At 42.7% G+C, this 14240-nt stretch overlaps 1 protein-coding gene across 3 annotated transcripts in view; it reads right to left on the reverse strand.

Annotated features, from left to right (window-relative positions):
• Positions 1 to 14240, reverse strand: part of TCTN1 (tectonic family member 1) — a 30168-nt gene that overhangs the window by 7311 nt on the left and 8617 nt on the right. For all 3 annotated transcript variants that reach the window (XM_066260592.1, XM_066260594.1, XM_066260593.1), the window contains 7 exons: positions 12670 to 12821; positions 9958 to 10045; positions 7957 to 8066; positions 6436 to 6456; positions 1185 to 1319; positions 534 to 659; positions 46 to 131 (listed from right to left, as the gene is read on the reverse strand). In XM_066260592.1, the coding sequence (XP_066116689.1) occupies positions 46 to 131; positions 534 to 659; positions 1185 to 1319; positions 6436 to 6456; positions 7957 to 8066; positions 9958 to 10045; positions 12670 to 12821 (718 nt within the window). The remainder of the gene's footprint in view (positions 1 to 45; positions 132 to 533; positions 660 to 1184; positions 1320 to 6435; positions 6457 to 7956; positions 8067 to 9957; positions 10046 to 12669; positions 12822 to 14240) is intronic.

Genomic DNA, 14240 nt, shown 5'->3' on the forward strand with positions numbered 1-14240 from the left:
AGTAGACAGAGAAATCAACCTTCTCCCCAGAACGAAAAAGGATATCCTTTGTAAGGCTGAAATCCGGCAGCTACTGGGAGCCCCACAACATAACCAGGGTTTCCACTGAGAGGAACTGGCTTTGTATTTTGCTAAAAGACAATGCAGAAATGCCCCTGAGTAATTCTCATTTTAATAAGGAAGTGATGGGGGTGGGGTGGGGGTGGGGTGAAATGCTTTTCAAGATAAAATCTGGGATTACCAGCCAATAAAAGATTTTCTCCCCTACTCGGGACTATAAATACATCTGCTGAGTGTAGGAGCACATCACACTGTAAAGAACAAGCTCCCACTCAAGGAGTCGCAGGCTCCGAAGGGAAAGGGCGCAGGCCTCAGCCTGACCCATCACCAGCTCGTGCTCTGCGTGAGCCTTTGTTCAGTATAAGGGTTCAAGATGCTACTACTTCTAAACTGAGATTATTTTTCTTCACTAACAAGTTAGGATTTCTTTTTACTTGGCAGTTAATTACTTGTGTAGAATTGATCCAACTTACCTCAGTAAAATGAATTTCAAACTTTTGCTGGAGAGGAAGCAGCGCACTGCTAACTACCCCCAGGAGGAGAGAGACAGCTGCTCTTGTTACTTCACCCGCAGCTGTGTATGTGAGCCTGTACTTCACCTAAAAACAAAGTGACACTCCAAATACACCTGTTCCCATGACATTTCTGTAGATGTACTAGTGACTCAATATATCTATCTGAGGCAAATGCTTTCCCATTTCTCCATGTGCTGAAGCTTTTCTCTCCTGTCCTATCAAGTTAGGGAGGTGTCATTTCAGCATAAGCCCAGCTGACAAACAGGGTCATCTGAGCCTCTCTGTACCCAACTACATAAGTTTCAAATGAGCTGGTCTGGGTAGCTCATTTTCTGCAGAGGAAACACATTAAAACAAATGGCAACAACAACACATTTTGATGTATTCTTGTAAGTCACTAGATTTATGGAGAAAAAGCGCACACGATGATTTCAGAGATAGGTGTTCTCTGATGGGACAGCATAAAGGCAAGTAGGAGGCCAAGTGCAGAAAAGCAACGCCACGGTGTGGACCAGAACCCCTTTCGGAGGAAATCCAGTTAGCCCAGGACCATATAGTTTGAGTCTGCCACAAACAGACAGAGCTTTCAAAGCCAAACTGGGCACCTACCTCGAGAACAATGTTAGTGCAGATTTGAACAGCCCCCACCTTGACGAGAGCTGGCTCCAATACACCAGCGTATTCCAGTCGGGTAAGCGTTTTATTTAGAGACTGAATGACAATGGACTGAACAGTGATAGGGACCTGCAAAGTAAACAAGTCCTGGGTTACTCCATCACAATGGAGCTGAACAGGTTAAAATAACTAAACACTTGAAGCAAACCTTCACTGATACAGCACCAAGTAGAAAAAAGCATGCTACAGAACAACAGGCTTACTCTACAGCTCTCTACATTTGTAAAACCCCAGATATTTATATATAAATACATTCACAGAGAAAATACCTGAGAAGGATATAGCCAAAACTTTAAATGTGGTTACCTCTGAAAACATATGTTCACCTATAAACACTTGTATACAAATGTTCACAGCAGCATTTATAAAAGCCATAAACTGAAAAGAACCCAAATGTACATTAACTGATGAATGGATACATGAATGTGGTACATTCATACAAAAGAATATTACTCATCCATAAAAAGGAATAAAGTACTGACACATGCTACAACATACACGAACCTTGAAAACAAGATACTAAGTGGTAGAAGCCAGACACAAAAGGCTACATATTATACGATTCTATATGAAATCTACAGAGACAGAAAGTAGATTAGTGGTTGCGAGGGGGACGGAGGGAGGGGAAGAACAAAGAGTGACTACTAATGAGCACAGTTTCTTTTTTGGGGTGATCAGAATGTTCTGGTGATAATGGTGATGGTGCCACTAACTTGTGAAAATACTAAAACACAATAAATTGTACACTTTAAAATGGTCAGTTTTTTTTGTTTGTTTGTTTTTTAATTTTTTTTTTTTTTATTTATTCATTTTAGAGAGGAGAGTGAGAGAGAAAGAGAGAGAAAGGGGGAGGAGCAGGAATCATCAACTCCCATATGTGCCTTGACCAGACAAGTGCAGGGCTTCAAACCTGCGACCTCAGCGTTCCAGGTCGATGCTTTATCCACTGCGCCACCACAGGTCAGGCAAAAAATGGTCAGTTTTATGATAGGAGAATTATGTCTCAAACACACACACAAAACTCTCATCACACCATCAAACGCATGTATATACTCTTACCTCCAAACACAGCCCCTACCAATGAAAGCATCCTCTCTGTACACACATACATATTCTCTAGAGTCCCAGGGCCCACCCCAGGCCTCCACAAACTCCCTGAATATACACTCGACCCAATGCACGTACAACTTCTACCCACACCCACACACAGTGGTGGGATCATGGGTGAGAGAACACAGAGACAGACAAGTCTTTTCACCTCGATGCAGAAGCCCTGTGGCCCAATGCTATTAAATGACATTTTTCATTTATGGCCATCACCAGCAAGGTTACAAAGCAGCAAACACTTCTTTAAATGTACTGAACCTATAGGTACTTGGCCTCTGAGACAAATCTGACATCTGCTCTAAATGTCAGCTCTTAGAAACCATTCTATAGGAAGGGATCTAACTTGTATCCAGTTGATTATATTGCTTTGAACTTGGCCCTCAATTATGGGCCATGCTGTTTATAATTCAAAGTTTACTAAATATTTAAGCCGTCATCTTATAGATAAACAAGTTCTCCTGTGTTTGCTCCCATGCCCAAGAAGACCTGCAACTGTCCTTATAAGTCAAACCTCTCATATAAGAACATGACATGTTTGGAAGCAAAAAGAGCTGTCGCATGACACAGTGACAAAAGAGCATCACCAATCACCACAATGCCCTCTGCATGATAGGCCACAATAGTGGGTTCAAGAATTACAAGGGGGCCCTGGCCGGTTGGCTCAGCGGTAAAGCGTCGGCCTGGCGTGCGGGGAACCTGGGTTTGATTCCCGGCCAGGGCACATAGGAGAGGCGCCCATTTGCTTCTCCACCCCCTCCCTCCTTCCTCTCTGTCTCTCTCTTCCCCTCCCGCGGCCAAGGCTCCATTGGAGCAAGGATGGCCCAGGCGCTGGGGATGGCTCCTTGGCCTCTGCCCCAGGCGCTGGAGTGGCTCTGGTCGTGGCAGGGCGACGCCCTGGAGGGGCAGAGCATCGCCCCCTGGTGGGCGTGCCGGGTGGATCCGGGTCGGGCGCATGCGGGAGTCTGTCTGACTGTCTTTCCCCATTTCCAGCTTCAGAAAAGAAAAAGAAAAAAGAAAAAAAAAAAAGAATTACAAGGGGAGTCCCACACTACAAGTTAATTGGTTCTTAAGTTTAAGTCATCAAGCCTGACCATGTGGTAGTGCAGTGGATCAGAATGAGATGCAGAGGACTCAATTTTGAAACCCCAAGGTTGCCAGCTTGAGGGCAGGCTCATCCAGCTTGGGCATGGGGTTGCTGGCTTGAGCATAGAATCACAGACATGACCCCATGGTTGCTGGCTTGAGCCCAAAAGTCACTGGCTTGAAGCCCCAGGTTGCTGGCTTGAGCAAGGGGTCACTTGCTCTGCTGTAGCCCCCTGGTCAAGGACATATGAGAAAGCAATCAATGAACAACTAAGGTGCTGCCATGAAGACTTGATGCTTCTCATCCCTCTCCCTTCCTGTCTATCTGTCTCTATCTGTCCCTCTCTTTGTCTCTCTCTCTGTCTCTGTCGAAAAAAAAAAAAAAAAAAAAAATTTAAGTCATCAAAAGATAGTCCCGGATTCCTCTATCTGAACATAATGGTCCCAGATTCAACCATGATCCTGGTTTCCAAGAATGTGCACACACTTCCATACCAGCCACTGATGGAGCCATTCCTGAGGTGTGCGGGTTGGCTGGCAGAGACCAAAGGGTCCAGTGCAAACATGCTTCAGAAAGACGGATAGAAAGGGCAGGAGCTGCACTACTCTACCAACATCCACTGGGACAGCCACTGGAATGAAAACAGTAGGGCCGCTGGTCCCGTTCCATCACAGCCCATCTCAAACTAAAGAATTAAAGGCATGCTTAACAATAAAATTACAGGGCTATAATTTAACCTTTCACTGATGGTTCAACAGATACTGGCAATGACTCCAGGAAATCATAACGAGCTTCACTTAGTGGGGGACTGCATCCAATTTTTATATTCCAGCCATTGAAAGAGGCTTTAAAAATACAAACTCAAAGAAATCTCTGTTATCAGTTGATATGCTTGTCTTTCAGAGCACAAACTTTAATGTCACACAGATCTGAGTTGGAAGTCCCAGCCTACCACTTCCTGACTTCCCCACAGGATGCAGAAAGAATGTGCATGAAGCCTTTAAGTCAAGGCCTGGCACGCAGGCCAGTTCAGTGTCACAGGCTCTGGGACCAGACACCCCGATTCCTGTCCCAGCTCTGCCACTTCCCTGCTGCACAGCCCTGGGCAAGTAATTCCTGTGACTCACATGGCAGAGGGGTACAATAACAGGGCCTACCTCACAGAATTGCTGAGATGACCAAAGGACTTCAGACATGTGTGGCACTTGGAACAGTGCTTGGCACACACTACGAGCCTTTCAGTAACATCCTATTAATTCTCATAAAAAGGCTTTCCTAACTGAGCCAACCCTCAAGTCATTCCTTCACTTAACATGTAATCCACTGAGTGTCCAACACATACTAGATGCCACCCTAGGACTAAGGCTCTTATCATAAACAGGGTCACTACCCCAATAGACAGTTCAAGCTTTGAAGGGTAGAATCAAAGCACTGTTTTAGTGATTTCACGATATTTGAGAGCTAGTACAGTGATTTTCAAACTGGGTTTCTGGGAACAGTAGGGTCTCTCAGAGGGACCAAATGGGAGAGATGGGAAGGCCAGGCAGGTGGAGAGCTTCTGGCCACCACCCTTACTCTAACCAGGGGCTTTGGATTCAATCCATGTTACACACAAGGGAGAGTTCTGCTTGAGTTTCATTGGAAGAAGCCCTATAACTAAAACAAGTTTGAAAACACCTTCAGCCCTGGCCAGGTAGCTCAGTTGGTTGGATCCCTGGTCTGGTCACATACAAGAAACAACTAATAGGTGCATAAATGGGTAGAACAACAAACTGATGCATTTTTTTGTTTTGTTTCTTTTTCAAATCAATTTTTTTTCTTTCATTTTTCCGAAGCTGGAAACGGGGAGGCAGTCAGACTCCTGCATGCACCTGGCATCATGCCCACCATGGGGCGACGCTCTGCCCCTCTGGGGCATCGCTCTGTTGCATCCAGAGCCATTCTAGCACCTGAGGCAGAGGCCACAGAGCCATCCTCATTGCCTGGGCCATCTTCGCTCCAATGGAGCCTTGGCTGCGGGAGGGGAAGAGAGAGATAGAGAGGAAGGAGAGGGGGAGGGGTGGAGAAGCAGATGGGCGCTTCTCCTGTGTGCCCTGGCCGGGAATCGAACCCGGGACTCCTGCACGCCAGGCCGACGCTCTACCGCTGAGACAACTGGCCAGGACCCAAATCAATTTTATAAAAAACTGTAGAGAAGGAAAAACATAATCTCAAAAAAAGAAGAAAACACCTTCACAGATGCGGAAATCCAGGCCCACATATAGTAATGTGAAGTTCAAATATCAACCTCAAACAGATTTGTGCCCAGAGACACAATCAATTACAGCAGCTACTGCTGTCCTGAGTGCTTTCTGTGTGCCAGACACTGTGCAGAGCCCATCGTGTGCATCAAGCCTTACCATCCACTTGACACCTCGGGGTACTGAGTTAGTTACATGTTATACAAGAAAGTAATAAAAAATCTAAGCTTTGAACAAGGCAGACCAATTCCACAGCCTTTGGGAGACTATGACAAGACCATTGACTGTATTCACAGGGAGGCACAGGGCTCAGACCCAAGAATAAGAGGCAGATCTGTAACTCCTCTCTGACACATCCACTAACAGATGCCAGTCTCCTCTCCAGAGCCTGAGAGAGCCCCTGGGCTGGGGGCAGTCAGGCTCGGGACAGAACCTACCTGCAGCGCAATCCCTGAGGCTACACTGAGAATGTCACCTTCTACACAAACATGCACATTCACTAGGGAAAATGTCTCTATATTCCACACTAGACAGACAGCATCCTGGGAGCTAGCTAGCCATTTCTCCTGACAAGAAACCAAGAAGATATCAAGGGATGCCCGGAAAGCACAGAAGCCTATCACACCAATTTGTGATTACAAAAGGGTCATCTATTAAGAAGTTTCTCTATTTCATTTCTGCTTGCTTTTTGAAAAATGTCTTCAGAAATAAGACAGCGTATTATCAACTACTTTCCACTGAAAAATTCTCTTACCTTCATTTCTGAATTAGGTACCTAGACAGAAAGAAACAACAAATTTTGTTAAAGTACAACAAAAAGAAGCATTTTTATTGCTTTGTTCAGACTGTGAATCAAAGGGCTTATTTATCTTATTAAAGACTTCACAGAGGAAAACAGAACATCCTTAAACAAGACCTGTGCCATTTGTACCATTTTGTATCTATGTCATAGCAAAGAGGCGCCTTTAAATTTTCCCTTCAGAATGGAGCTTAATAGACAGCTCCACAGACAACAGCGCTGGTCTTAGGCAGCCTCTGGGCTTCCATGTAATTATTTTGCGTTTCCCGTATGGTCACCAGTGACACAGCCCTGGGGGAAGACGAGGCACCTCTCCTCCGGGTCACTTACTGCACCATGCTCACCAGAAGGATAGCATCACTTACACATGTTACATTTCAATGTACTGGAAACTTTCCATTTTATCCAAGAAATCTGTTTCATGGTGAAAGTCTTGATTAAAGAAGTTTTTTGTTTTTTTTTTTTAAAAAGGGGAGGGGAGACCTAATGGTCTTCCTGCCTCTAGCCCAAGCCCCTGCCTTCTCAACACAGCCAGAGCTCTTTCTGAAGGTCTCAATCTCCCTTCTCTAATCTCAAGACAACACCCTTTTAAGCCAATGGGAACTCTGGGGAGGGAGACAAGTAGACTCGCTCTGGTAAGCCTCTGGTGACAGAGACCTGTGCTCGCATGACTTGAGGGAATACTTTCAGAAAACTGAGAAGTCAGACTCACTGGGAGATTTCACAGGTTTAGATGACTGACTTATGAGAAGAGAGGGCAAAGGAGGGGAGAGGAAAAGTTTAAACCTGATTCTGAAAACTGGAGCCCAGATAAATACAGGTGCCATGGACCACCCTTGCCCTGCTCCCCAAAACAGAAAATCAGGAAATCCAGGTTTTCACGGTGATCATATGGTTTTTAATAATTAAAAAACATTTCCCCCTTGCAACTCTCAGGTCATCCACTGCACGGGCCAGTGGCCTCTCTCATGTGCTCGGTCAGGCCTCCCAGCAACCCCTTCCCTGCCCCAGCAATCCTACATCTGGTCCTTTCCAGGTTGCTTATTGCATCTGCCAACCACAAAGTGAATTTTCTATTCTTTTCTGGTCTGCTTCTCAGGGAGATAGCTTTTTGGTGCTAATGTTATTATTTCTGTCACAGACTTCAAGATGCTTTTATAATTTCTAAAGTTTTTGGTTATTAAGGTTTTCTTTTTTATGCAGGAGACCAACATTATTGGTTACTATCAAAATGAATGATAGCAAAAAGAAAACATGAATGAAAGCAAAATATGAGCTAACTGTATAAAAATTAAAATTATTTCAAGTGATTTTTTTTCAGTATGTTTGATATCAGTATACCAAAGAACTAGAGGAAAGTTTTAATTTGCATGTTAACCACATACTGAAATTATTCTATACTTGTCATATTTTAAAAGGGTACATAGAACAGAAAACAAACCTAATGAATCAGCTTTATTTCAAAATAATTCTTACCCTCATAATTTTAGGGCTGCTGTAATAAGCCATGCTCAGGGCTTCAATTTTTTCACATTGTTCCAAATTTATCCTTCTGGTGCATTTAACAGCTTGGTTCACCAAAAATGCTGAAAATCATAACATTTCCAAGGAGAAAAAAATTAAAAAGAAAAATATTTTCAACTCTCTAATGGTAACTAAAAAACCGTACTCTAAGTAAAACCACAAAATAAATTATGGCACAGATATGCAACATGTTTAAAATAGGGTTTAAAAATTATTCTTCAAATAGGTAATACATTCACATGATTCAGAATTCAAAATCACAAAAAGGTATTGAGGGAAGTCTCTCTCACGCCTGTTCCCTAGTCCCCCAGAGACAAGCAGCATGCAGTTTCTCATGTAGCTTTCTGGAAATATTCTATGCAAATAAAAGTGTGTGTGTGTGTGTGTGTGTGTGTGTGTGTGTGTGTATAAATAAAAATATATTTAGTATTTCTTTCCCCTTTTGGAAATAAATGCACGATATATATTCTGTCCTTTGTTTTTTTCACTGAACAATATATCTTGGAGTTCAGTCTATCTCAGTACAGGAAGAGCTTCCTCCCCTCTATGTAGGAATAATTAACATTCTATTATAGATAGGCCATCATTCATTCAACCAGTTTCCCATTATCAGACATTTAAGTTGTCTCTGACTGTGCTGTCATAAACAATGCTACCATCTATTATTTGGTATGTGGCCTAGCGTTTCGGTAGAACCTGCTCCCAGAAGTAAAACAGCTGGGTCAAAGGGCACATTCATTTGCAATTTTCACACACATTGTTAACCTGCTCTTCACAGAAGCTGCACCAATTTATAGTCCCACCAGCTATGTAGATGGGTACCTGCTTCTCCAAAGTCCTACATTTCTTAAGCTTTGCCAATCCTTTAGACCAGAGATAGTCAACCTTTTTATACCTACCACCCACTTTTGTATCTCTGTTAGTAGTAAAATTATCTAACCGCCCACGGGTTCCACAGTAATAGTGATTTATAAAGTAGGGAAGTAACTTTACTTTATAAAATTTATAAAGCAGAGTTACAGCAAGTTAAATCATATAATAATAATTACTTATCAAGTACTTTATGTCGAATTTTCGCTAAGTTTGGCAGAATAAATTCTTATAAAACAACTTACTATAGTTAAATCTATCTTTTTATTTCTACTTTGGTTGCTCCACTACCACCCATGATGAAAGCTGGAACATCCACTAGTGGGCGGTAGGGACCAGGTTGACTACCACTGCTTTAGACAGAAATGGTACCTCAGTTCGGTTTTTTAATTTACATTGGTCCTGTTGTGAACAAGGTTAAGAATCTTTTCAACAGGATATATTTTCTTTATGCATCAAATGATACTTCATTAAGCCACAAGCTATCATCCATCACTTAGCTGGCTTCTTCCCAGTGAGGCTGCCTGAGGACGGAGAGCCAGGCCTGCAGCCTCCCACTGCCAAGACGACCCCATGGTTCTGCCATGCTCCTCAGAGAGCGGCAGGGCTCACAGGGGCAGCTGTGTGGGCAGCACCCACAGCACTGTACGGGTCACATCCCTGCTCTGCCAGCTACCTAAGTAAGCCTGAACAGGAAACTGAATGGTGCTCAGTTTCTTCATCTAAATAATGACAAGAACCCTGCCTTAAAGGCGCTTAACATCATAACCAGCACACAGTAAGTGCTTAATAACTGTCAGCTATTGGCATACTTTAGGTCCGGCAGAGAAAGAACTTTCCTACAACTGAAAGTGTCAAACGACTGAGTGGACTGGTTCAGGGAGTTTCCCCTTGCGACAAGTACTCAAGTGGTGACTGCATGTGTGAGCAAAGGTTCCGGCACCGAAATACACAACCTTTGAGGTTTCTTTCAACTCGGGGACTCTCTGTTTCTAGTTATGAAGCCTGTTTAGTTATGACCACTGTAAATTTAAACTGAGCAAAATCTGTTTTAAGGAGAAAGAAGAGTGCCCACTGCCTTACCTGCAGGATTATTATCGGTGCACAGTGATGATGTGAGGGGAGAAGGAAATCTCAAGAAGGAATCCGAAGTCTGCAGATGAACCCCATACTGCAAAGAGAACCAGCAGCAGCTGCCATGATGTTACTAAGGTGCTCCATCACCATTTATTGGACACCTACTATGTGCCAGGCAGCATTTCAAGCATCGGGAACACGGTGATGAGCAAAAACACCAGACACAGTCCTCGCCTGCACAGAGCGCACATTTAGCTGCCCCATCCTTCTCACTGAAGAATCTGTGTTTCTGTGTATCCATGTTGCTGCATTTGCAGGCCTTTTTATTAGAGAATTCCTCTGGAAAGTGTATGTAAGAAGCTGACATAGGTGTCTGCCTCTGCAGACAGGAACTTGGTGGCCCAGGACAGGGGTGAGAGAAGTAATTATTTTTCACTAGCAATACTTATTTAAATAACAGATATAAGCTACATTAAAATAATAATATTGATATATGCCTTCCTTCCCCAAACTAAACTCAATAAACTTTGCCCCCAACATCCAAAACAAGATATACAGCTATTGGACATACAGCTAATTTTCTTGAATTTAAAAGTATCCAAATGCCGCCAGACCAGGCGGTGGCGCAGTGGATAGAGCATCAGACTGGGACGCGGAGAAGCCAGGTTCAAAACCCCAAGGTTGCCAGCTTGAGCGTGGGCTCATCTGGTTTGAGCAAGGCTCACCAGCTTGGACCCAAGATCGCTGGCTTTAGCAAGGAGTCACTCGCTCTGCTGTACCCCTCCCCCCTAGTCAGGGCACATATGACAAAGCAATCAATGAACAACTAAGGTGCCACAATGAAGAATTGATGCTTCCCATCTCTCTCCTTTCCTGTCTGTCTGTTCCTGTGTCCCTCTCTCTGACTCTCTGTCAAAAAAAAAAAAAAAAAAGTATCCAAATGCCTTGGTGTCTGCAAGGTTATTGTGGAAACAATCTCTCTCCCTACTGCAGCTAGGGCTGTAAACTACTGCAGGGCAATCTGATATCAATAGCTTAAATTTCTACTCATTTCGACCAAGTTAACCATTTATGGGAACATACCCTAAGGATTTAAGCAGACAAAGATATGTGAATCTATTGAATCTATAAAAATGTTCATCATGGATTATTGATAATAGCGAAAACTGGAAATAAATGTCTGATAATAGAATAGCTCAATAATAAATGATATATAGACAGAAGGAAAATTTTATATCAGTTAAATGTAGGTCCATGCCTGACCAGTGGTGGCGCAATGGATAAAGCGTGAACCAGGAACAGTGAGGTCCCGGGTTTGAAACCCTGGGCTTGCCCAGTCAAGGCACATACATACAGGAAGCAACTACAAGTTGCTCCTCCCCATCTTTCTCTCTCTCTACTCTCTCTAAAAAACTTAATAAAATCTTTAGAAAAGTAAATATAGCCTGACCAGGTGGTGGCGCAGTGGATAGAGTGTCAGACTGGGATGCAGAGGACCCAGGTTCGAGACCCCGAGGTCGCCAGCTTGAGCGTGGGCTCATCTGGTTTGAGCAAAAAGCTCACCAGCTTGAGCCCAAGGTCACTGGCTCCAGCAAGGGGTTACTCGGTCTGCTGAAGGCCCACAGTCAAGGCACTTATGAGAAAGCAATCAATGAACAACTAAGGTGTTGCAATGCGCAATGAAAAACTAATGATTGATGCTTCTCATCTCTCTCCGTTCCTGTCTGTCTGTTCCTGTCTATCCCTCTCTCTGACTCACTCTCTGTCTCTGTAAAAAATAAATAAATAAATAAATAATTTAAAAAAATTATTTAAAAAAAAAGTAAATATATAAATATAGGTCCAGTACTAGTTCTGAAAAGTTATTGTCAGAGCTAGTGCAGGTATATTAACTTTTTTTATCAGTTAAATGGGGACGATGGTGTGTCCCTGCCTGGGTTGTGAGGTAATGCCTGGAAAGGTCTGCATGGTGTCTGACATATGGAAAATGCTCAAGAAATGGTAACTTTCACACTGACATGGGAAAATGCATAAGATGTATCACCAAATGGGCAAGGAATGTATAGAACAATGTGGATAACCATAAATCCCTCTTCAGTATAATACTATATGCATATTTTAATAAATGCACTTAAAATCAGTATATACACCAATCAGTTAACAGTGATTTGTAGTGTGTGTTTTAATGGAGATGGGGTGTCCTTCCATTTCTTCTTATGCACCTCTATACTTATAACTTTCAGACTAGCATAAGTAGCTCTTATCATTCTTCAAAAAGATGGTTCTGAAAATTGTGAAGTTTAATCAAAGTTGATGATGATCACATCTAAAGGTTTACTAAGGAATGGACATAAAATAGCACACATCTTTCCCAAGTCTACAAAACTAGCACAGCTTTGCAAAGAGGCCTGTCCACTCTGGGTCCCCAGCAGCATGCCGCCAGCACTTCGCTGCATCTTTTGAGGTGGAGAACAGAGAATTCTGCCGACAAATGCACACCTACCACAGAATAAATTACTTTAAACCCTATGTTAAAATTCAACTACTCAATTTTCGTTTTCAGGCTCTTTGATTTATAGGCACAGATATTAAGTTTTTTTGTCTATACTAGAAATTCTATGTCTCAGGCAGCTGATTTTACTGGGAACATACTGAAAAACTAACTTACAAGGACAAGATATTTGCAACAGGGTTAACAGACTCAGGTTCTTGGCTCACCTCATAGTTAGCAGGACTTGGAGCATCTGATTCACCTGTGAAAGAAGCATCTGACTCTGCATTCCATGAAAAACCATCAAATGTTTTCATCAATTCATCAAAATTGTTTTCATCAGGCACTTCTGGATTAATAAAGGACAGTGCAGGTTTATCTGTTTTTAGACAAAGTGTGTTAAATCAGTATAAAATACATGTATATTATATACAACATATATGATATCTTAAAACAGTTTTAGCAGCAGTAAGACACATGAAGAAAATAAAGTGTCTTACTCTATATCTACTTCCCCCAAGATGTCTCGAATCTGATTAAATAAACAGGATTCTCAGACTTGGCCTGTTTCTCCAACAGTATGGAAGCAATGGTTTCTAAATGCCTGCGGATAAACAGCACAACAGAAGCCAGTAGTAATCAATCACTTTATCTAGCCCATGGACTGAGGAGACTGCTGCATAAATCCCGAAATGGGAAGCTCTGCCCAGATGGCCGTGGGGAGGAAGGACCCTGTTTCTACTCTCACACGGCCACCTCCGAAGCCTGGGAGAACATGTGCTGTTTATGGGAAAGGTAGAAGGAAACAGGCTGGTAGTTTCACTGGGCTGGTGTCATGTCAGAGAACTTGACAGTGACTGATCAGTAAATTACTCCACGCTACAAATCACAGGGCACATGCCTAAGTTTTTCAATTATAAGGGAATAAACCCAAAATAGAAAGACACTCTGAAAAGATAATAAAGCTTAACTGATACAACCATGAATTGATATCTCGGTGACATTTTATACTTTACGTGTGCTTTGGATCTGGACACCTATTTGAGCCAAACGCTCAGATAAAAATAAAGATCCTGTTTTCATGCAAATATCCTAAGTAAAAATAAAAGAGAAAAAAGGAAATTGAAACCAAAGCTAACCCTGATTTGCAACCATTAAACCAGGAGGAAATTTAAAAAACAAAAAACCCTCATATATCTAAATAAATCTAGATTATCTAGATTCCTATGCATATCTATGTATCATAAACACCTTTGATATAAAGTATGAGATTTTCAAAGTCAACTTACACAAGCAGTTTCTTTACTTTTAAAGAAAATGTGCATGCCCACCAGTCTAGAAAGTCGCTTGCCACTGTCCGTGAAATAGCCTCAGAAGATACACCCTAATCAAAGCATAGAGTGAGTACTTTCAACCTAACTAAGAGGGACATTTTTCCATAAAAAATTCTTTTAAAAGAGCCTGACCAGGTGGTGGCGCAGTGGATAGAGTGTCGGACTGGGATGCGGAAGGACCCAGGTTCAAGACCCCGAGGTAGCCAGCTTGAGCGCGGGCTCATCTGGCTTGAACAAAGAGCTCACCAGCTTAGACCCAAGGTCGCTGGCTCCAGCAGGGGTTTACTCGGTCTGCTGAAGGCCCGCGGTCAAGGCACATGTGAGAAAGCAATCAATGAACAACTAAGAAGTAGCAATGCGCAACGAGAAACTGATGAAACTGATGATTGATGCTTCTCATCTCTCTCCGTTCCTGTCTGTCTGTCCCTGTCTATCTCTGCCTCTGTAAAAAAAAAAAAAAAAAA

This window comes from Saccopteryx bilineata, chromosome 2, assembly GCF_036850765.1.
Source record: "Saccopteryx bilineata isolate mSacBil1 chromosome 2, mSacBil1_pri_phased_curated, whole genome shotgun sequence".
NCBI lineage: Eukaryota > Metazoa > Chordata > Mammalia > Chiroptera > Emballonuridae > Saccopteryx > Saccopteryx bilineata.